Source organism: Zosterops lateralis (genome assembly GCF_965231275.1).
Source record: "Zosterops lateralis genome assembly, chromosome: Z".
In the NCBI taxonomy this organism is placed as follows: Eukaryota; Metazoa; Chordata; class Aves; order Passeriformes; family Zosteropidae; genus Zosterops; species Zosterops lateralis.
Genome location: NC_139800.1, coordinates 53,204,684 through 53,229,525, shown reverse-complemented (window position 1 = coordinate 53,229,525; position 24,842 = coordinate 53,204,684). Strand labels below are relative to the sequence as shown.

Sequence of the window (24,842 nt, the reverse complement as noted above, 5' to 3'; positions counted from 1 at the left end):
ATGGAGAATTGGTGTGGCTGGGTGAACAAAAACAGGATCCTACTGCAGGCTTTATAATAAACAGGGAATCACAGATTCATTAGAGCTGGAAGAGACCTTTGGAGATTATCTACTCCGACCACCCTGTCCAGGCCCGGTGACCCAGGGCAGATGACACGGCCTCCCTGAGCCTGTTCCAGTGCTCCGCCACCCTCAACATCAAGAAGTTCTTCATCATGTTCCAGTGGAATTCCTGTGGTTTAGTTTATGGCCACTGCTCCTTATTCTGTCTCTGGGCACCACTAAAAAGAGTCTGGCACCACGGTCTTGGTATGCACCTTAGAGACGTTTATATGCATTAAGGACATCCCCTCCCAGTCGTCTCTGGAGTGAACAGGCCCAGCTCCCGCAGTCTGCCCTCAGAAGGGAAATGCTCCAGGCCCCAAATCACCTCTGTGCTCCTCCACTTGACCGACTCCAGCAGCTACTTGTCTCTCGTTCCGAGGAGCCCCGAACTGGACAGACCACTCCAAAGGTGAGACGGAGGCAAAGTGCAAAGCCCCGTGATTTGAGCGCAATTAGAAAGAGACCAAAATTTCACACACACGGCGGAAAACGAAAGGAAGCGGAATGCCTTCCAGTTCCACCCTTCATCTCGCGCCAGCCTTTTTCCAGTCGCAGGTCAGCCCAAGCGCAGCGCCAGGACCAGCGGAGGGAGCGGCCCCGGCCCCGGCCCGGCCCCCATTCCCCGGCCCCCATTCCCCGGCCCCCATTCCCCGGCCCCGATCCCCGGCCCGGCCCCCATTCCCCGGCCCCCATTCCCCGGCCCCCATTCCCCGGCCCGGCCCCCATTCCCCGGCCCGGCCCCCATTCCCCGGCCCGGCCCCCATTCTCCGGCCCCCATTCTCCGGCCCCCATCCCCCGGCCCCCATTCCCCGGCCCCCATTCCCCGGCCCGGCCCCCATTCTCCGGCCCCCATTCTCCGGCCCCCATTCCCCGGCCCGGCCCACATTCCCCGGCCCCGATCCCCGGCCCGGCCCCGATCCCCGGCCCGGCCCCCATCCCCCGGCCCCCATTCCCCGGCCCGCCCCCATTCCCCGGCCCCGATCCCCGGCCCGGCCCCCATTCCCCGGCCCCGGCCCTGCCCCGCCCCGAGCGGGCGCGGCGGCTGCGCAGGGGGCGGCCCCGCTGGTGTGTGCCCGGCCCGGCCCGGCCCCGCCGCCCGCGCCGCCATGCTGCCCAACACCGGGTAAGGTGCCCCCGCCGGGCGGGCCGGGGGCTCTCGGGGCGGGCCCGGGGCCTTGGCTGGACAGCCCTGGGCACGGTCGCTCTGCGGAGCGCGGGACTCGCGGCCGGCCCAGGGCGAGGGGCTGTGGCGGGGGACACGCGTATTTCTGCGGGGCCGGGCCGGGCCGGGCCGGGGGGCCCGGGCAGCGCCGGAGACCCGGGACGAGCAGTTCGGGGCGTACAGGGGACTTGGACGGTGCCTTTGGCGAGGGAAACGGTTATCGGAGGAGTTTAATGTAAATTAGGCAGTGTGTCAGTAATTTTATATGGGACATTTGTATTAAAGTGTAATTACTTATTATTACTACTACTGTTGTTGTTGTTGTTGCTACTTTTATTATTATTGTTATTACTTTCGTTATTGTTGTATAGTATTATAGTCTTCTACTACTGCCTTACCTGGCAGTCAGATTTTCTTCTGTGTAGGATCTTAATTTAGACTTGTTTTCTGCCTTTTGGCTTTTCAGAAGCCAGCACTGCCAACAGCTAAGAAGATAAGTTATTGTTTGTTCCTGTGTGTTATAAACAGTATTATTGAATTTGTAACAACGTGTAAGCTGTTAAAAGTGTCCCTGATGTGACCTGAAGGTCTCTACTGGTAGTCATCTGTGGTGGGAGAGTAACCAATCTTAATGGTTTTCAAGATTGTAGGGCACAGATGTGAATCTGATGTTTCCTGTCTTACTAGCGGAGTTCAACTGTGATGGAAGCGATGCAGACGTGACCTTCACAGTACAGGTCATAAGAAATTTGAGCCAGGCAGATAGGCTTTGTAAACTGTTGGTCTGCTAAGTGAATTAAGAAATGAATCCTTAGTCTTGCAAATATGACTGACTAACCACCACCTTCTGAGCCTGACCAACCAACCAGTTTTTTACCTGTCAGGTTGCACATGCAACCAGATCATAGCATCATGTCTTAAATATGAAGCAAAAATATTATGACAGTGATGAAAGACTTGCATTCACCCACTCTATTGAGCAAAGAGCCTGTGGTTCCTACTGGTGTAGCAGAGGTCTCCAACCTTTCAATGCCCTTCACAAGCTTCTGCTGCAGGTGAACTTTGATTTTCCTGACACTGCCCCAGCATGCCCTGGTAGTGTTTCTAATTCTTTCTTTGTGGCCTGTCTTTGCATCCATTCTCTGTATGACACTTTTCTTGGGAGCTGAATTGCAAGTTCCCTGCATAGCCCTGCTAGTTTCCTGATAGACCTTGTCTTCCTGAGTGGACCACTCTAGCCATAGGCAGGGCTATCAGCCCTTCTCTCCTGTTTTCTTGTCCAGAACTCCCTTCTGCTGGACCCCATTTACCCCTTCCATGACTAAGGTGAATTGTGCTGACCTCATATTGGAAGGTAGAAGCTAGATTTTGGCCTTACTTCACTGAGTTTTATGCTTTGACTATGTATTCCAGAGTTGAACTTTCCTCACTGTGCATGTGACTGAACTCATGGCAATAGTATTTTGTGGTTCACTGTTCTGTTTAGATATATTTCTTCCTGTCCCTTTCTGAGACTCTTTAAAAAATAATATGCGGATAAAAAACTGTTTGAAATGGCAGCTTCAGGTCACTGTTGACTTTCTGAGATCCTGTACATGCCTAGCCTTGCCTCTTCAGTGGGAGGAGGCATCGCCCCCTTTCTACGGCATTCCAATTTTCTGTCTTTGGAAAGCAAACATCCCCCTGAGAGCATTTAAAAAATGAATGTGCTCAGATTAGAGGGGGGGGAAAACACATCTGAAACTAGAGGGGAAGAAACAATACTAAGTTTGGCCCAGTCTGAAAGGAAAATTAAAAGAAGCTTAGAGTGTAAGCTTTTGTAACATTTGTGATGTGATGTTTGTGATGCGAGCAAAAAGTGAAGTCACGGTTGCACATATTTTATATGAATTCTTCAAATGAGAAGAAGAAATTAACCTCTTGGGTTATGCTACAGTGTTGCATAAAGTAACATGAACTTTATGCTGAACACTGAAACACATATTCTTCATATGGAAAACCTGTTGTCTAAAAGACTTTTATCATTGAGTATGTCTGTAGAATTGATAGTTCTCTTTTCAAAAATTCAATGATACTGTGTTAGCCAGACATCCTTCTTAGGCTTTAAAACTTGTTAGTTTTTCTAAGTTGATTTGAGCTGTTTATTCAGAGGACCCATTGGATTACATACAGTTACCGGGAAGCTGTTGAGTGTGGATTTAAGAGAAAAGTTACCATTTCTGAAAAAAAAACAAAAACAAAAAGCAAAAAACAAACAAAAAAAACCACAAAAAAACCAAAAAAAACAAAAAACAAAAAACAAAAAAAACCACAAAAAAACCCAAAAAAAACCCAAAAAAAACCCAACAACAACAACAACAACAAAAAAAAACCACCAAAAACAAAAACAAAAACAAAAACAAACAAAAAAAAAAAACCCACAAAACTTTTGGCATTTGCATATGGCATTGTGGTTCCAGACTTGGTACTTAATACCACATTGAGACATCAGGTTTTTGTGTTTAGAGCACTATGATTAATAGATTACAGAGATCTGTGTAGGTGTGTTGTCTTGTTGGAAACTGGCATTTTGTTTTTACAAATTACTCCTTTTCCATTATTGCAGAACATAGCAACTCTGTTGTACAACAGTTTGTTGGATCTTTTTACAGAAAAGAAGAAATGTAACTTGGTGGCCTGTGTAACCTTCTTTATAGTGTTTGAAAACTTGGGGTGTGGTCTTACATCAGTGATACTTTTCTGTAGCTACAGCCGTCCCTTTTGTGTTCCACTGGCCATTTTCTTAGTAAAGGGATGAAGGCATTTATATGACTGGGAGACTGTGCTAATTACATTTGTCCTTAGAGTCTGATAAAAGTCAAATGATTAACAGCTTCTGCTTTATTCTCCTCTTCTTTACTGTCCACTCGGCCTTTCACCTTTAGGAAACTGGCAGGATGCACTCTCTTCATCACAGGTGCGAGCCGTGGCATTGGCAAGGCCATTGCTTTGAAAGCTGCCAAGGATGGTGCCAACATTGTGATAGCTGCCAAGACAGCTGAGCCCCATCCTACTCTTCCAGGGACTATCTACACTGCTGCAGAAGAAAGTAAGTTGTAACAAATGAAGGTGCTGGGTATATACCCTTGCTTAATTACCGTACCTGAGTGGAAAAATGCATAGACTCTTAGTTCTGGTCCACCTTTGCTAAAATAAGCTTGGTGCTTCTCTTTCCTGACAGGAATGGTGTAATGTTGCTGTGATGAAGATGGGGGTGTGTGTATATAAATGTAAAAATGCTGTGCTACTTGAGGTGTATGAAATAAACATTTGCAGTGTTAAGATTTTGTTTTCATTTCCTTGTTCCTCATACAACATGTTGAAAGGTCACAATTTGAGAGCGTGATCTCAGAACGTTCATATTAGTTGTCCCATCTGAAAGCAAATTTTTAAATGTTTCATTTTTTAATTGTGCAGTTGAAGCAGCTGGAGGAAAGGCTTTGCCATGCATTGTTAATGTGAGGGAAGAACAGCAAATCATTAGTGCTGTGGAGAAAGCTGTGAAGACTTTTGGAGGTAAGTTAAGGTGTGGGGGAAGGCAGACATTAACAGACTACATTATTCAGACAAAAATAATAAAGAACCGCCTGCCTTACTCATGCTTTTTTTTCTTTAAATGCTAACGTGAAATGGCTTATTTTAAAACCAGGGATTGATATTTTGGTGAATAATGCAAGCGCCATCTCTTTGACGGGCACTTTGGAAACAGCAACGAAGAAGGTCAATCTTATGATGGATGTCAATGTACGAGGAACCTATCTTACGTAAGTGCTGAGAGAAGGAAGCAAAGCAATTGTAGTAGAATGTATGATGTTATTTCAGTTTTTCTGAGAAATTCTGCAGCTATCTTGCTGCTCTAGAATTTGAGTGCAGATGCTCTGTGCTCACAGGACATTGCTCAGTTGTTGGTCAGCTGGTTTGAATTAATATTCCCAAGAATTATTTTCAAGTTGGAGTAAACAGAAGCCTTATTACTGCAGTCACTAAATGTTCACAAGCCCCTCCATGCATGTAGGAAGAAAAAAGTAATTTGTTTCAAATGAAGCTCTAGCTGGGCTTTGTTAAATGCAGATGCTCTTTCATTTCAAGCAAAATGACTAGATTTTTGCGCACCTCAAGTCAATATCTTGCTAGTCAGTGTTCTTCTCATAAGCTTCTTTCTTATCTTTGGAAATGTTGTATAACTCGCCATACTTAAAAATGTTAAAGATGTAACTTAATGATCCAAAGTGTTCACCACCTACTTTCAGCTTATCAATTCTATTATTTATTTAAATGAACATACCAAGGCTTGATTTCACAGTTCCAGGGGTCCTTACTTTGCACATTTTTGGAGGTGGGTTTACCAGCTTGAATCATTGTTACATTTACAGGATATCATTTAAGGCACTGTCTTAAAATGAAGGCTTTGATTTTCACAGGGTTTATAAAAAAGCCCATAGGATAATGAAGATTCTCTAAATTCAGATATTGCTTGGTGTGATCAGAAAGTTTTCTATCAAAGTATTACCAGAGAATTATAGAATAGTTTGGGTTAGAAGGTGCCTTTAAAGGTCATCTAGTCCAGTCCTCCAATCTGGAATAGACTGATTGTCATTCTCCTTTGTGCAAATCAGTCTGGTTCCCAATTCTTTATACATTGCTGAATGGATTCAGATGTATTGCTGTGGCAGGTTCCGTCTTCTCTTCACCTTCCAATAGCAGCAGTGATTTTCTTGATGTTATATCTAGCTATTCCAAATTAATGGGGAATTCTTAAAGTGTATTTTTAGTCCTATTCTGTCTTGAAAAGATTAAAAATCAGGTTCTGAGTGGAAGTGGAAGAGCATAAGAAAAATCAATGCCTCTAAAGGGAATGGTCTTTGTCATTGCTTTTGTAATTCTCAATTGAGAAAACCTAGTGAAACATTTTTGTCCTTTCTTCTCCTTGCTTTGTATGTTGAATCTGACTGTAATTTGTAGAGACCTACTTTCAGTTTAATGTTCAGAAAATTACAGTAGTCTAAAAAAAAAAAGGTGTGTATTCTTTTGCCTGTGTAGAGGCAGTGCTAGGGTAGATGCCCCATCTTACAGAGTATGCCTGTTGACATAGCATGTCGGAATTGTTGAATCATGGAATGGATTGGGCTGGAAGAGACCTTAAAACATTGTCTACTTCCAAGCCCCCAATATGAGCAGAGACATCTCATAGGCCAGGTTGATCAGAGCCTGTCCAGCCTGACTTTGAACACTTCAGTGGGTGAGGAATCTACAGTTTTTTACGCACCTGTTCCAGTGCTTTAACGCTCTCAGAGTGAAGAATTTCTTCCTAGTATCTAACTTCAACCCACCCTCTATCAATTTAAAGCCATCCCTCCTCATTCTTTTATCCATGCCCTTGTGGAAAGTCCCTCTCCCACCTTCTTGTAGCCACTTTAGGTACTGGAAGGCTGCAGTAAGGTGACTCCAGAACTTGCTCTTTTCCAGGCACAATAACTCTCAGCCTGTCCTTGCAGGAGAGCTGTTCCATCCCTCTAATCAACTTGGTGGCCTCCTTTGGAGTTATCTGTAAAGTCCAGTGCCCTTCCTGTGCTGGGGACCCCAGGTTCAGACTTCCAGATTGGGTTTCACCAGAGCGGAGCAGAGGAACAAAATCCCCTCCCACTCCTGCAGCCCACGCTGCTTTGGATGCAGCCCAGAACACGATTGTCTTTCTTGGCTGTGGGTGCTTGTCGCTGGTTCATGTCCAGCCTCTCATCCATCAGCACCCCCAGGTCTTCCAGCAGGGCTGCTTTCAATCTATCTGTTCATCCCCCAGCCTGTGTTGATGCTGGGAGTGCCCTTACCCAGGTGCAGCACCTTGTTCTTGGTCTTGTTAAACCTCATGAGATTCCAATGGGCTCACTTCTCAAACTTGTCCAGGTCCCTCTGGATTACATCCTAACCTTCAGGTGTGTCAACAGCACCATTCAGTTTGGGATCATCTGCAAATTTGCTGAGGGTGCATTTGATCCTTTTATCTGTGTCATTGATGGTGACATGGAATAACACTGGTCCCAATACCAACCTGTGAGGGACACCACTTGTCACTGATATCCATCAGGACTCTGAGCCATTGACCACTACCCTCTGGATGCCACAGTCCAACCAATTCCTTGTCCACTGAACAGTCTGCCCATCAAATCTTCTCTCTCCAAGTTCGATAGAAGGATGAGGACCCTTCTCAAAAGCTATACAGACTAAATGACACCTGTGGTGCTCCCTTGTCCACTGGTGGGGTCCTTCCATCATAGAAAGCCATTTGGTTTGTCAGGGAGGACTTGGCCTTTGGTGAAGACCCTCTGACTGTCCTAAGTCACCTCTCTGAAGACTCTCTGACTGTCCCAATCTCACCTCTCACCTCCTAAATCATCCTCTGTCCTAGGATCACCTCCTGCTTCTAAGAGGATCTGTTCTATGATCTTCCCAGGCACAGAAGTGAGGCTAACAGGTTGGTAGTTCCCAGGGTTCTCCTGTCCACCCTTTTTTAAACATTGATATATTTCCCTTTTTCCAGACACCTGAGTCTTCACCTGATTCCACAATTTTTCAAATATGGAGAGTGGCTTGGCAACTACATCAGCCTATTCCCTCAGGACTGTGAGATGCATGTCATCAGGTCCCATGGACTTGTGTATATTCAGGCTCCTCAGATGGTCAGAAACTTGATCTTCACTTAAAGTGGGAAGTACTTTGCTCCTCCAATCCCCATCCTGCTGTCCATCCACTTAAGAGATGTGGGAAGAGAAGTTGCCATTGAAGAGGTAGAAAAAGTTGTTGAGTCCCTTCCTCAGTCGTTACCAGTTTTCCAGCCTTGCTTATCCTCAGGTTGTGTGTGTATATACTTTCTTTGCTTTCCTTTTCTGACTGACAAATCTATAGAGGCCCTTCTTGTTATTCTTTGCATCCCTTGTAAAGTTCAGCATCACTTTAGCTTTCCTCACCCTCTGTGAGGAAAGGAACCTACACACTCTGTGCCCATATATTGTTCCTAGGAAACTTCTCCCTGCTTCCACTGGCTATGCATTTGTTTCTTGTCCTTTAGTTTGATCAGCAGTTCTTATACTCATCCATGCCAGGCTCTTGCCTTCCTTGCCAGTTTCTTGTGCCATTGGATCACTAGCTCTTGTGCTCTGTGTAGGGTATCCTTAATGATCTGCCAGTTCTGTTCTGCTCCCTTGTTTTTGAGGGCAACGTTCCAAGGATTCCTATTGACTAACTCCATGAAGAGCTGGAATTTTGCTCTTCTGAAGCTCTGGGCCCTGACTTTGCTCTTTGCCTGACCCATTTCCCTCCAGACTGTGAACTCCACCATTGTGTGATCACTGCAGCCCAGGCTGTTTCCCATCATGGTCCGTGATTAGCTGATTAGCTCACTTAGGTTTGTGACCATCAGGTCCAGTATGGCATCTCTTCTAGTTGGGTTATTAAGGATTAAGGATTTATGCTTCATGCATTCCAGGAATCTCCTGGGTTGCCTACAGTTGACTCTGCTACTTTTCCAGCAGACACTGGGGTGGCTGAAGTCTCCCAGGAGGACAAGAGCCTGAGACTGTGATCCTTCCTTTAGATGGAGCAAGAAGGTCTCATCATCCCTACCCTTGGTCAGAGACCTGTAGTGACATCATCCACAAGGTTCCCTTTGTTGCCTCAGTCTCTGTTTCTTATACACAGGCTTTTACCTGCTCATTGTTGTTCTTCTTCAGTTCACAGGTTGTTCTTCAGAGATGGCTCATCACACTCAATCCACTTCTTGATTTAGAGGGCAACCCCTCCACCGCTCCTTTCTCCCCTGTCCCTTCTGAACAGGCTGTAGCCATCAATGGCTGCAGTCAAGTCATGGGATTTATCCCACCAAGTTTCAATAATGACAGCTAAGTTTCTTGGTTCCTGTGCATTAAGAAATTGAGGCATCTGTTAGTGAAACTATCTCAACTGAAAAGAGTTGAGATCTCAGGACAGTTAAGGGGATGGTAAATTATTTACCTTACTACTATGGTGATTTTGCTATTGAAGCTGTTGAAGTTGTTCCCTTTGTAGCTGAGAGTATGCATGAGTCCTGTTGGAATATGTGACCAGTTGGTCACTACTGTGGTGATGTTTTTACCCTGTGAAGCTTGATTAAAAAGTCTTAAGCAGAAATCAAATATAAACATGTACCCTAATGCCAGAAGTGAAGTCAAAAGGTAGTTTCTGTAAAGTAAAAGTTCTGATTTACAGAGATGCGTAAATTTGAAGTAGAATTCTCTTAGAAGAGAACAGATTCTCAGTTTTCTTTGGAATATTTGTAATAGCATTCTGCTATGCAGTATTATTTCTTCAACATGATTTTAAAGAAGAAATAGGTATGGGATCAGAAGAGAATATTTTTTTGACAGAATGATGCTCTGCAGTGTTAATTTTGGTTGTTGCCTTAGAGTGTTTTGCTGTCCCTACCAGAACTATTAGAAGGAGATTATGGCTTCTGAGTATCTGGAAAATTAGTGTTAGTCAAAGCTGATGCACTGATTGGAGAATGTGGTCCAATTCACAGGAATTAATACTAGATAAGTGAGGTAAGTGATCTGTGGCAGATACTTTTTTTGTCATTCTTTACATCAGTTAAATACTTGATACGAGAAGAGGCCTTTGTCTTGGGCTGTTGTGAAATTACTGGTCTACTAGTGTTGTTTTTACTGTAATTATAGGTGTTCTATAAAATAAGAGGTGACTGAGTTGTTTGAATCTATCTTTCAGGTCTAAAGCATGCCTTCCCCACTTGAGGAAGAGTAAGAACCCCCATATCCTGAATCTTAGCCCACCTATGAATCTGAATCCCATGTGGTTCAAAAACCACTGTGGTGAGTAGCATTCAGAGCCTTTGTTGCTATTTTGTGAGAAACATGTAGATACCTGGTGAAGTGTGCAGTACTGCCAGTGCAGAATGCCAGATCTTGTATCTTTAGCACTACATATAGACTGGCACTAATGGTTCCTCAAAGCATTTTGTACCTGACCTACAAGAAATTGTTTTGTGGGGAAATGTAGGGCAGGTTTCAAGGCATCATCCATCCTTTTTGTTTTCAGGGTAAGCCTGTGCTTTTCTTTGGGGATTGTTACATATTTTCTGCTCCAAATAGAGACTTGAAACCCAAAATTCATTTTCTTATTGATTCAGCTTCATGATTTTTTTTACTATGGATAGAGCTCAATGTTGTCTTTTAATATGGCGATTATTTTGTGGTGGATATATTTTAACTCCATGTTATTTTTAAGTTAGTGTTGCTCATTTTAAAACTGTAGCAAAAACTTTCCATTTTTGGACACTTGTCTTGTTAAACTCCAGCAAGTCCCAGTTCTTTCCCCAGGAAAGTTTCCGTTCTCAAAGCAGATAGGTAACAAGGATAGAGGCTTTTTTTGTCCTCATTTTTTTTTTGTCTATAGGATACTAGTTTGGTCTTTAACAACTAGTATGCCTTAGGGATCTTTAAAAAAATTGATCACTCTTTTCAGTGTGCTTTGTATAAAAAGCATGACAAAATCACCATGCAGCTAGGTTTCAGATTTTTTTTTTGTCAGAACATGTGTAACTTTCGTTTTGTTTGCAGTGAAACGATGACAGAGTACAGTTTGTATCTGGTGGAGATGGCAGGTAGAAGGGAGAGATTTTGACTCTAGGAAAGTACTGTTTTTTATGAATGCCCTGAATTTTCCCTGTCAGCCAATTACCTGTTTTTATCTTCCTTTCATAATTAAAATTAGATTTTACATAGAGTGTAAACTTACTTTTTTTTTCATTCTTTGTCTTAGCTTATACCATTTCTAAGTATGGGATGTCCATGTGTGTCTTGGGAATGGCAGAAGAATTTAGAGGAGAAGTTGCTGTCAATGCTTTATGGCCTAAAACAGGTAATTTTTTTTTCTTTGTATTATTGAAATACTAACTTTCTGTATTTTGTCTGCTAAAGCTTGTTTTATTTGACACTGAATATTCTTAAAACTTCTGGAATAGATTCAAGTGACTGAGCAGTTCTTTTATATATTATTTTTTCATCCCGCATGGGTTCTGGTTTTCATTGCTAGTTCTCATTAGACTATTGCCACTTCAATCTAAACTCATCTTCAGCTAGTTTGAAACCACTCGACTGAAGCATGTGTGCAGTGTTTGGCTTCCCTATGCTTTTTCTGATGGACCCAGTGTTTTGGTTTGGACAGATTCACAAAAATAATTGCGTGCTTTAATGAGTGGGTATTGAACATCTGTGTATGTAGTACCATTTAAAATTCCTTGGTAGTTAAACTGCAAGAGCTTACTGACAAGATAGATACCTCTGTACATGCAGAAATAATTTTTAAAAGGCCTATTCCTAGAAGTTTTGGCACAGTGCAATTCTGTGAAGAGTTGTTCACAGAACCATCTGATTGCAAATTACAAGAAATTAAAGAGCTCTCCAAAAGAAAAATAGCTTAATGCTCCCATCCTGTATTAGCTTCAATTTGTTTTGTGTAGGTCAGTGAGGATAAAGGTTGCTGTTTGAGGTTTGGCCAGCTGTTTGCCAAGGAGACCAGTCTCTTCTCCCCAAATATATCTATGGGCAGAAATGATACTGAGTGTTAAAATCAATACCAGACAGAGGGTAATCCTGCCCTTTAGTGGTGTAAGCCCAGTCATTGTGTAAGAAAACATTACAACAGTGTTCATTCCATAATGAATGCAAGGAAGGAAGAAGGAAGAGGAGATAAAAGTATGAACCAAGATCCTCTTCTGGGGATGGTGCTCCCATTTAAGAACTGTTTGTACACAGAGACTTTTCAATGTTTTCCTGTTAGGAATTGCAAGCCCCTCTTAACCTTTAGTTGGAACTGGAACTCTCTAATCTCCTTTCTCTGAAGTGAGAAATATGAGGAGAACTTAACTATTTCAGAAAAAATCAGCCAAATTTCTCAGCTTGAAGAGAGTAGGTGATCACCAGTTTAACAGTTGGGTTGGTGTGTCTGACAGCTTTTCATTGGTCTGGATGCTTGCATCTTAAATCCTTCCAGTAAATGAATGCCTTATAGTTCTGCTCACTTTGTGAGTTCTACCCACAAAAATATTTTGGTAAGGGATTGACTTTTAAAAGTATAATTGTATTGTTCATGGTAATTATATCATCACAAAACCTGTACCATTTTGAAGAAAATAAGGTCTTCATCTGTGATGTACTGAAGGCAACTACATGCATAACTTAAGAATATGGATTGCCTTGTGGTACAGTCAAAGTTCACCTTTCAGGTTTCAAGTGTGTGGGGTTGGTTTTTTTTTTATTTCTGAGGCAGTTAAAAGAAATGTGCAGTTGTTTCCACATACTTGCTTCTTGAGTGCCCCAGGAAAACCTCAAAAAATTTTCAATGGAGATTTCCCAGTATCTATGTAATCTAGGATAGAACCATGAAAAACTGATTCTTTGTCTTTAGCTCCCTAGATCCCACCCATCCCTTCTGTCTTGTCTTTAAAATGGCACTGCTAAATGACTAAATATCTCCTCAGAATTCAGTAGGTGGGAGTAATTTGGTTTCTCATTAACAGAGGTGACCTTTTACCTGCCATAGTGTGGTTTTCAGTCATAGACTGATTTAACAGTATATATTGCCTGTGAGAGTTAGGGATAGTAAAGAGTGTCTTGTTCAGATAGAGAGACATGGTATGAAAGTGCAGACAGCCAATTTGACTTACTTTTTCATGAAAAGGGTGTTTCAAGAGTACCGTGTCTTGTAAGTGCAGGTATTGATATGCTGCACAGACACATTATGTGGATCCTCCACAGCTTTCTTACTCTGGATGTGCTGGAAAAAACATCCACTACTATTGTGGAAATGAGACAGTGGCTTTATGGATCCTGTTAAAAGCTAAAGACTTTTTTTCTGCAGAGACTAGCTGGTTATACTAGGTATTTATTTTGCAATGTGGCTGTTTTCCCCCACTCATCTGAATAATTTGACCTCCTTTTTTTTCATGGCAAGTGAAAAGTGAACCTGTGAGAATTTCTCCACCCCTTCCACAATGGAATTTTTTTTAGAGGGACAGCTAACTTCATAAGCAGAAGTTACATTAAGTCTTAGGTTGCATAGTTGAATACATTATTTCTTTCTAGTTTTGACCTCTGCTGCAGCATTCCAAGTATCAGTAGTAGTACCTGTGTCTCAGATGTCTGGAATTAAAGAATGTCTATGATGGTATTAATAAAACTTCTATAAAATCTGACATTCTTAATGTGGGGAAGTGGGAAACCCAAACCAAATATAGTTGTATCTTTCTCCTGAGCATTGCACTTTCACTGTGTCCTTGGTAACATACCCATATGCGCTAAAGTAAGAGAAAGAGCACCCTGGAAGCTGCTACTGCTTACAGAGTGCAGCTAATACTTGTTTCCCACAGGATCCTGCAGAACATGAGGCTTGGAAGTGCAGGAAGATTCAATTTACAGATGAAAACAGTATATATTCTAATAAATGCTTTTAAAGGATTTCTCAATGTGAGATGGTGCAAAGAAATTAAAAAAAAAAATTAAGCTTTTTATAAAATCGAAGGTATACAAGCAGAGCTTTTTATTTGAGGAATCATGCCTGCTCATTCAGTGATGCCTCCATGAAAACCAATATGACACCAAGTGTAAAAGAAAATCATAATGTGTGAATTCTCTGATGCAAAAAAGCGTGCTTTTGAAAGGTTTATCTTCCGAAAGTGAGAAAGTTAACTTCTTTATTATGATCATCCAGAGAGGCATCATCACAGACTTCTACAACTACAGTTGCAAAGTTCCTAATTTAAAAGCCTGCTATCATCTCATACAATGTGTTTACCCTCAGTGTTAGTATAGATGCCAGGATCCGTTCATTAATCTGATTCTTTAAACACATGGAGGTTTGTTGGTAATAAGATGCTGGAGTTCTCTGTTTGTCTAAAAGTGAAAGAGGACATCTGTCAAAGGGGCAAGGGGCAATCCCTTCACAAAGAGGGTGGAGGAATAATAGTGGTATCCTAGGACAGAACTGGGAGTCTATTGGTGTGCATTAGAGGCAAACTCACACCACTTTATATGAAATTAATGTAACAATGTGCAGCCAGACTATGAGGCAGTAGTCTGTGAAACCTTTTTGCTTCAGTCTATGCAGATAGAGTGACTATGCTCAGAAGAATAATAGATAACAGTAACAGAGAAGCGACAGACCTGTGGGCCAGGAAAAGTGAGGAGCTTAATGAATCTTTGGTATATTTAAGTCAACAGAACTTGATAAATTTCATCATAGTATTTGACAGAAATATTCTCTGAACTGTTAGTAGCTACTAAAAAAACTAAATCTTGCAGGGCAGGTTCCACTTCAGAGGACCAAATAAAGGCAAATTTATTGACTTTCTTGAAGATGAGAAAAAGACCTAGATAGACCTACATATATGTACACAGTAAATCTATTTGTCACTTTTTATTTGGACATGTATTTATGGCAGTTAAATTGACTTGAAAAAAGAAGAAGCTGAGGTTGCTTAACCATAAATGAAACCTAGAAGCTAATTCTCATCACAGAAGACTAAAGTAATGAAGTCAACAGGGACATCTACACACTTCTGCACTCCCCTAGAAAACACTTGGACAGGCGCTCTCAGGCCAGTGCTGAAGACTTCTGCCCTTTTTCCCAGTACCTACTTTGAAAGGCAAATGAATGATCCAGCTCAGATACATGTGTCCTGCACAGTGCCTTTTTTTTGTTTGTTTGTTTCTATTTAAGGAGTGTTAGAATAATTTCTGTATCAAAATTCCTGCTACTTTATGTAGAATGGAAGCATTGAAAGTAGACAAAAATTTGGTTTATGCTTCTGGTTCTTCTTCTGATCTTCTGGCCTGATATGTACAAAAGGAATTGTGAATCTGTCTCAAAAATTGGGGGTAGATGGTACATTTAAACAACAGATGGGAAAAACTAATGAAGCAGAACATAGGAGGAAAAACAGTAAGATGGCAAATGTGAAAAGCTGCAACCAGACAGTCTCTTTCCATGGAATAGGATGAAAAAAAATGCAGTGGATACCTCAGTCTGGGAGAGCAAATCAGACTTAGACAGCAACATACAATAACAATGCATAGAGAAACATAAAGAGGACTAGTAGAATGGCACAGAAGTAATAGAATTGCTTAATAAAAGAATCAGAAGTCTAGGAGATGTGGATTTTATTCTTAGGTCTAACACAACCTTTCTATGAAATACTGAACAAGTAATGTGAGGTTTTGCTGTTTGGTTTCTCATTAACTTAGGAGAAACACCTTAGCAAAAGGCTAAAAGTAAGCATCAAGACTTCCAGTGTGATAATCAAAACTAATTCCTCTTTATAACTGATGTGTCATACATTCACTTTGAGGAAAACTGTTATATGTTAGTTTTTCATGTCCTGAACAACTGGTGGAAAACTGATGGGCTGATAAATACATAGAGGGATGTGAATGTGATAAAATGTTCTGGCCTTTTTGATTCCTCTGATAGTTTCATGTATTTTTACTGTTGCTTGTAAAGAATTATTTGTTGTTTGGTAATATTTCACAGCTTCTGTCTTCCTAGAATTTCCTTTTGCCTGAAAGAAAAATTAAGTTTGTTTACTTGTGAAAGAAATGAGAATTCTGTATCATCAGTGTTAAAGCTTTGTTTTCTTACCCTCCAAACTTTCTAGCCATACATACAGCTGCTATGGATATGCTGGGAGGAGCTGGAATAGAAAAACAGTGCCGGAAGACAGATATCCTGGCAGATGCTGCATATTGCATTTTGACAAAACCAAAAACTTTCACTGGGAACTTCATTATTGATGAAGTTCTGCTGAGAGAAGAAGGAGTTAAGGATTTTGATGTTTATGCAATTGCACCAGGTAAAAGACATCTTTAAGGTGAGAAGTAATTTCAAGAAGGAGGGAAGGATATATGGAGAATATTAATACAGTTTTGTTTCCCAGGGTTCTTAAATTGGTTTATAAAAATCGTTGCTTTGCCTCAACTTCGAAAACATGCCTTACTGGAAAGCCCATATGGATCCACCGAGAGTTTAATAATTAAATGCCTATTAAATTAAATTAAGAAATTCTGTAATGAAAAGAATACCTGCACTTTAGCTGTACTTCAGCTGTATATATTACTATTTAATAGCTCGTGAGATAGATTTTTATAGTTTTCTTCTTTGATGTTCATCATTGCAACCTAAGAAGCCTTCTAGGTCAGATTTTAAATAAACAAAACTCTAAACATCTTACTTCATGCTATGTTTTTCCTTTAAATTTCCTTTGAATTTATAAACTGAGATAGAGTACTCCTTGACTGAAGTTTCAAATGAAATCAATTCCTACTGTGAAAATCCATTTTACTTGGATTTATTATTTCATTTTTCCTCACTCTTAGGTAACCCTCTGATGCCTGACTTCTTCTTAGATGCTGAAATTGACACTACAGCTGTGAAGCAAGAAAGATATGGTAGGGAAAGCACTGTGTGTACAAGTGCATAATTTCCATAATTAATTTCATTTCACAATAATGAATGCCCTCAGTTTTTTCCCCTATGAATTTGGACTCCACTCAAGCTTTTTAGCAAAAACTCTTTTCTAATCTGGAGAATAAGATTTATGGACGTGACAATGTAGTTAAAACTGGGGAAAAAAAATCACACCTCCTGCAGGACTTTCATGGTGTAAAGTCAGTGCATTATTTTGAAGAATTCTTTTTTAATTGTCTAAACTGTGGTAGTAGGGAGGTCACAGGTAAGTATTACTGGAAAAAGAAATTAGACTGCAACAGCGTATTTTGCAGAAATATCTCCTTTACCTTGCTTATTTATACAAAAGAATATGACATAAAGCCTCCATGGCTTCTTACATAAAATGTGCACAATTTACACAATGAAAATAACTCTTATATGAAATATTTTGGGATGTTTTTAGAAAAGCATTGCTTTTGCTTTTGCAGAATTGTTGTATGTCAAGTTGAAGGGCAACTAAGAATGCTGAACTGGTTTTATAGGAGCGTCAAAATACGGACAAGGCCAGGGCAGAAGAGGTTTCTTTCTGTTGGGAATATTCCTTGAGCAGTCACACTAGGACAGTTCTGCCAGAGACAGATGGTGTTAGTTCCTTGGGCTCCCAGTGCAGGTTATTTTGTCAGGACTCACAGTACAGACCTTGGTATTGTTTGATACTGAAGACACCTGAGAGACTTCAACAGCATTTTAAGGGCCTGTCCAACTGGATTGGCATTGTAAATGGCAAAAGCTTTCCTTTATTTTTAAATGTGCATGTTCATTGTGGTAAACTAAACCATTGATCAAAGCAGTAAATTGATTTCCACCTCAGAAGCCTTTGCAGGAGAATTTATGAAAATATGCATGTTCTTTTTAAGATAGACAAGACAGAAGTATTTTAGGATAAAAGTGATGGTTATTAAAGCAAGCCACTGAGTTTTTGGTTTTAATATTGTCGGGAGTACTGTATAGATTATATTAGAAAACTGCTGTGTGAACTTCTGTAATGAACTGTAAATAGAATTACAATTTTACCGTGGTTTTATTTTCACTTTTCTTTTGATCTATCAGAAATTAAAATTTATTGCAGAATTACATTTAGCAATGTACACCTATTCAGATTCATGGGTGGAGAAAGCATCCTTTATCAGTGTTAATACTGAAATGGTAAAAGATTAATTTTTCCTACTTTGAAGCTTAAATATTTTCAAATGGAGTTCTCTGTTTATAATTCTGCATTCATTTTAAATTGGTTTGCATTTGAAACAAAAAAGTAATCTTTCTCATAGGTGCTGCCCAAGAGGAGAAGAAATTAAGTGGATCGCAGCAGGAAGGAGCAGATGGAGCCAAGGTTAAGACAGAATCTGCTGCAGCCGAGCCATCGGGTCCTGTTGCAGAGACATTCCGAGTTATTCGGGGGGCAGTGACTGAAGAGTATGTGAGAAGTACTCAGGGTGTCTTTCAGTTTGAGCTCTCTGGTAAGACCATGGCTTGTGCAGCCTTGCCTAACAGCAGGCACACCGGGTGTTTTCAAACAGGAACACTTTGGGAGCCGGTGCCGAAGCAGATCAGCTGCTCTGACGTTCTATGTGACGCTCCTGCTCCAGGCCCACTTGAGCAGGCGCTGGGAGCTGCTGGTCCTCTGGGTGCCGCGGGAGCCTCTGTCCTGGCGCTGCCGCCCCGCGCGGGGCTGGTGTGGCTGCAGAGCGGGTGCTCTTGGGGCCACGGGAGAAGGGCCAGCTGCCCCAGCCGTGCGGGCAAAGCGCAGCCTCTGGGCTCTCCTGCCCGCGGCCCCAGCACGTGGTGGTGCTTGGGGCGTCACGGGGGGCAAGAGGTGACTCCTTGCAGAGCATCTGCCGGCGTGCGGAGTGCCACGGAACCGCTGCAAAGGCACACGGCTGTGGCCGGCTCGGGGAGGCGACAGAGAGGGAGGGCACGGCAGCCTTTGGTGCCTTCTCACCTGGCTTCACTCTCTGTCCAGGTGACGGTGGAGGCACTTGGCACATTGACCTGAAGACCAAGAATGGGAGCGCCGGCTTTGGAAAGCCTCCTGTGGCAGCCGATGTGGTTATGAGCATGTCGAGTGCCGACTTTGTGAAAATGTTCACAGGTGAGGGACAAAGGCCTTTGTCAAGGGACGCGGGTCCCGGGGCCCAGAAAAGCCTCTGCTGCCGGGGGAGTAGAGCGGCCTCTCGCTTGGTGATCTGGGACTGGAGCAGCTTTCAGCTTTTTGTGGCTCAAGGGAAAGTGCAGGCAAGAACTGCGTGGATTTTTCTGCACTCCTGTGTCCTGTGAACAGGAAGAGTGCAAAAGGTTATCCTGCTTTTATTAACCAGGTACTGACACCTTAGCAGAATCGAATCCAGTCAATGTGTTGGACTTGTGCTCTGCACATGTCTGAGCAGTGTTTCCTACATGTGCATTACTTTTACCAGGAGGACTTGGTAGCAATATAGATGCTAAGTTTTCACTGTGGTGGCGTTATGTTATCCTGTGCAAAGGCTTTTTACAGTTCCTTTGATATTCTGATGGTTCTGTTTCTTCTTTTTAGGTAAATTAAAGCCAACCCTGGCCTTCATGTCTGGAAAATTAAGGATTAAAGGAAACATGGCACTAGCAATAAAGCTCGAGAAGTTGCTTTCACAGCTTAATTCTAAACTGTGAGGGGAAGCCTATGCTAGCACAACAGTGGCCTTTCATATATAACTGCAATACTGTTTTAAATTTTTAGTCCTTGTTTTTCTAATGCAGTATAAGGAACATTCATAAAATGTGTGATTTTTATGGAAGAAATAACTCAATCAATAACTCTGATTAAGAAGATGTCCATGATTAAACTAATTCCTTCTCAAGAATACACTTAGGTTCCAGGTGTTTTATTTCGTCTCCTCTGGATCAATGTAGGACATCTGAAGTTTTTCCCCACATACTTGATTGTGCACATATCCCATAGGAAAGGTGGGTAGAGCAAATGTCACCCTGCAGATCAGTGTTATGCCAAATTTTCTAAGCTGGCTTAGAAGTAGAAGTAATGTCAGTTACTTCTACTTCTAAGTAGAAGTTACATCTGGTAAATTAACATCTCAAATTTTTCTTTTCTTTTCTTTCATGAGTTCATTACCTACACATGTTCTTATACCTCTGTATTGCACTGAGTTAGGCTGCACAGCTATACTGAATAATAAGCAGGTTTTCTTGTGCAGAGGTACACTTGCACACATGCATGCTCATCTGCTCTCTCTCTTCCCCTACCCCCCAGCCAGTCATTTCCCCTTCCTTCCATTTGGCTGATAAAGATTTAAGCTCACTTCACTGGTAAATGATGCATGCCTCCACTGTGTAAGTGCCCAAGTGCCCACATGGGCTGCCACTTAATGTGAAGTGAAGGACAGGATCTGCAAAGCCAGGTGGACCAACTTCTTAAAATGTCTATTCATGGTGGCCAAAAATCTGCCCAGAATCTGGATCATTCACTCTTCTGAGCAAGCTGAGAAGGTTGCAAGTCTTAGGATTTATTTCTTAATTAACTTAGAAGCCCAAAAGTTTACAACTTTTTAAAGCCTCTACTTGTTCAAAATTGCCTATGACCTGCATTGAGAAGGTCACATCTGTATTGCTTTTATCGCAGTTCACAGAATCACACAATGGGTCAGTCTGGAAGGGACCACATTGGGTCATCTGGTCCAACCTCCCTGCTCAAGCAGCATTGTCCTAAAGCACAATTCCACAGAATTGAGTCCAGATGCTTCTTGAATATATCCAGTGTGGGGATCGCCGCAATCTATTTGGGCAGCCTGTTCACTCTGCAGTCAACCACACAGTAAGCAAGTTCTTCCTCATATTCAAGTGGAAATTCCTGTTCATCGGTTTTGCCCTTTGCCTCTTGGCCTATTGCTTGGTATCGCTGAGAAGAGCCTGGGTCCTCTTGGCACTCTCCTTTCAGATACTTGCAGATATTGGTGAGGTAAAGCAGTCGAATTCTGGTATAAAACTAATTCATCATTGCCCTGCAGTCTCTGGAATCCTGAAAAACAGAAAGATAGGTTTCTTTCTCACCAGGCACAAGGTGCTGGGGGTACTGAAGTAGGGAGACAGAGAGAGAGGAGGTGGCTTATCCCATGCTGGGCATTACGGTAGCATAGAAAAGGGTGGCTCTAGCCAGGGGACAGTGCCGCTGGGCTCTAATGTGGCCACTCCCAGTCCAGCCCACACGCTGGACTGAGCTCAGCAGCTGTGCTCAGCTGAGCCACCAGCACGACCGACCGTCAGCCTGAGACTCCATGAGGTCTGCGTGCCCTACCTGTCAATGCCACCAGTCCCAGAGGCTGTGCCCAAAAGCTTCAGCCTTCACTGCTCAGTGTCTGCTTGCTACCCTCATCGTGGTGTCTGAGTTCGTCACCACTCGGTCCCTGACTGCTGGACTGCTGACCCCAGGTTACTGTCAGTCTGCTCAGATCTGGCAGCTGAAGGGTATCAGAAGTGCTGACATGCACCAGGACAGAGAAGCAAAGGCTATACATGGGATGGGAGGGAAAGAAGATCTAGCACTGCAAACTAAGAGTCCTCTGGAGGAGACCAAACATCTCAAGTGATGGTGATAATGCATACATACTGCTGGCTGCTGTTATGAAGTTCTGTGCTCTGCTCTCTACACTGCAGAAACCCCACGGTCCCGAGGGCAGGGAGGAGGACACCCCTCCGCTCTCGCTAATGCCCTTCCCTCCGATGGTGCGGCATTCACGCGGAGCTGGCTCCCGACCCCGCAGCTACTCGCAGGAGAACGTGGAGCGCCCTTCTCTTTCGGGAACTACTCCTTTCATTTTGATACTTTGCCCACCAGCCTTTTACCTTGCGCAACACCGCCGTGCCGCGTTGCAGCGCCGCGTGCCCGGCTGACCCGCTGCCCCTGCGCTCAGCGCGCTCTTCCAGTCCTCCCTTGGCCAGCTGCACCTCCCTGCCAGCCCTCAGCCGGGGCTGACCTGGCTGCATCCTGCGGAGGGTACGAGAAAATGCAGCCATGGGGAAGGAGGTGGCGAGCAAGGTGCTAGTGAGCACTGTCAGCTGGGCCCTGAGTGTCTTGGAGACAGTGAGATGGTCTTTCAGGCCAGCAATCGGCTCTGGAAACACCGTGAGTCCTTGTGGGACAGTCCCAACATGCTTGCAGGTGTCTTTGGCCCTGTCCTTTGAGTAGTGCATAACGTATGCATTTACATGCTTCCTCTGACTCAGTTCCATTAACTTTCAGGAGAAAATCTTCACTACCTTTCTGACACTGTTTAAGAATGGGGAAGTATTCTCTTTGAGGAATACTAGGTTTTGGCTTCCTCTCATCTTGCCATTGAACAAACTGGAATGTACTGTTTTCAGGAAGGAAGAAAAAGGAAGGAAGAAAAACTTTGGTTACTTAATTTCTTTTCTGTGAGACCTTTTTGTTTATGGTATAAACTTACATAAGCTCATTTAACTGGAAACATTTATACTAATTTAAGAGTATGTACAGGCTTCCAGGTACTCTGGAGACAGTGGAAGTCTATTCAATTCCACTAGCACTACAAGAGCCACTCCAGAGTAGTACATGTGCTTTTAGTGACTCACATTAGCCCCTCTACAATGATGTGGCAGAGATCGTTCAGTGGCAGGAAATTAAGACATCAAGTGCCTGGCACAACACTTGTTTGTTCAGTATCAGGACTTTATACTGAATTATAGAAGATTGCAGGTGTTCTTAGAACTGGAATTTGCAAATGGCAATACATTTCTTCTACCAATGTTTTAAACAGCCAAGCATCTACCTTCAGAGCATCTTCTGGGGAACAGCTCTTTCTGTAGACAGCATTATTTGCTACTACTCCCTCACAGTCTGTTTAACACAGCAAGATTACATTTTCAGCTCATGGGGATGAAAAGATCATTGACTTGTAGTGCATGTTGTAAAGTTTGATATCTATTACCAACATGGGAAAAACAAGGCTGTTTCATGAATAAGTTACAGTTACTTATATATTTGCATATTTAATTTACCAGTTCATCAGGATTCATGGTAGTGTTTCTTTTTAGGATGCCTTTTTAGCAGTGACAGAGGCACAGGCAATAGGCAATAGTTACAATATCAAGCATTTGCATCTGTTCCAACTTTGAACAACTCCCAAAACTATGGTCCTATTTAGTCAGAATTCCATTTATTTAATAAAAAGAATGTTTGAAATCTAGCTTTACTCATTACTCAAATAACTCATCTCTCTTCCCTTGCTTGAGGTCTTATATTGGTTTCACATTTTGCACCAGCATTTGCAGTGCATGTGCTCTAAGATTGTCTTTTTTCCCCTCCTTTACCATACAACATACTCCAAGATTTCCTGGAACAGTCCAGGGTATTTGATTATCCATAATTTATGTATGTGTTCAGAATAGAGGAAGAAGTAAAAATCTGACAGCTCAAGTCTTTTTTAAGCAATCTGATAGGAGATTACCTTTGATCTGGTTAAGCATGACCTGGTTAATCACATCAAAGTCTAGCCAAATGAATCCAGGTTTGTATCATTATCAGCTACTCCACTCACTAGTGGTCTGTGACCACTAGTGCTCTGCATGTGCATCCACAACATGGCTCTCATAAAGAGGAGTAACATACTTCACAGACAGGCAAATGCAGCTTTTGCAGCCCTAAGTGGCACATCACATTGGACAGAGGCAAAAATATGAGGAGGCTTAGAGAAGGCAGCACAAAGCAGCACTATCGGGTGCCCCTGCAATGTTACTCAGGGCATTATGAGGACCTTTCCATGATGGAAAGTGTGTTTGTGTTCTCAGAGAAAGTCATCTGTGGAGTTTTGAAGGTTGTCCAGGAGACCATGATCTAGGATCTTCTGATCTATACAGAGTAAATGAAACAAAAGACGAGCACTTAGAGATAGGATTGATGATCTCATGTGCCAGGTCTGTACTCCATACTTTTTCTATTTAAGATCCCTACTCCTCCATGTTTAAGGTGACAGGCAAACTACAAACAGAAAAAAACCCCAAACCCCTCCACTGCCAGCTGAAGCATTCCTAGTCTCCTCTTGTGTTTTCCAACCCACAGGTACTGTAGCTCATCTGTGCTTCTGTAAAACTCTGTGGTCCTGCTATGAACCAGAATGGGAAATGCAACCAGGCAAATTATGTCTTTTTTTCTTCAAGTTAATCCAAATGAACTCTCCAATTTTGTTAAAATAATTTTTTTAAAATAAAAAAAACCCAAAATGAAACAACAAAAACTCAAACACAAACCAGAAACCAACCAAAACCACAAATCCATAAAACACAGCAAAATCCAAACAAAATAGCAAAACCAAAAAATAGAGAAAGACAGTTATATTTTGTTCCATAAAAAATAGGAAATAAATTATGGAAGCTGGATATGTAAAGCTGGACATACATGGATCTTTGTGCAGAACAGAAAGTGTACTATGAATGTATATGCCTTCAACTCTAACACTGCTACATTATTTTAAGTTACTTCTTCAGTTTGTGGTTCTGATTTATCTGAAGAGTGCAAAGTCTTTACAACTAGTCATATAAGAATTTACTCAAATGGACAAATCAAACTATTTGGATAAAGCATTTCCATCTGTAGGATGTCCTCTGTCCCTCTAGAAACATCTTGCCATCTCCTTCGCTTGAGAATTTCCTCTGATGTTCAGCTGGGTGTGTTTCTCCCAGAGAGCTCTAACCTACAGCAGTGCCCATGGCGCCTCACTTAACCATGCAGCTGACTCAGATATTATGTTACATTGGGATGATTAGTGTCAAGCTCAGTTATTTTTTTTTCCTCAGAAACCGCTGGCTTAATTGCACGTGTTCTCTGATTATTACTGTGCAAACAAAAAGGTGGAATAGCAAATATCCTGAGTTAGGATAAGGACAGCTAAAACACAGAATTCCGTCAGAATTCATTATCTAGTTAGGAACTACATTTTCCCCTACAAGGTATTTCATTATAAATTCTAAACAAATTTTGAATCCTTAA

The 24,842-nt window shown here is 42.2% G+C and overlaps 1 protein-coding gene across 1 annotated transcript; it reads left to right on the top strand.

The window, feature by feature from the left end:
• Positions 1 to 1,165: 1,165 nt before the first annotated feature.
• HSDL2 (hydroxysteroid dehydrogenase like 2) lies at positions 1,166 to 19,691 on the top strand. Its single transcript, XM_083884090.1, has 11 exons — positions 1,166 to 1,228; positions 4,192 to 4,355; positions 4,724 to 4,822; positions 4,956 to 5,070; positions 10,061 to 10,164; positions 11,114 to 11,212; positions 16,005 to 16,199; positions 16,723 to 16,794; positions 18,124 to 18,312; positions 18,816 to 18,944; positions 19,386 to 19,691. The coding sequence occupies exons 1-11, from the start codon at positions 1,212 to 1,214 to the stop codon at positions 19,496 to 19,498; spliced, it is 1,296 nt and encodes a 431-aa protein (XP_083740216.1). The 5' UTR covers positions 1,166 to 1,211; the 3' UTR covers positions 19,499 to 19,691.
• The last annotated feature ends 5,151 nt before the right edge of the window (positions 19,692 to 24,842 follow it).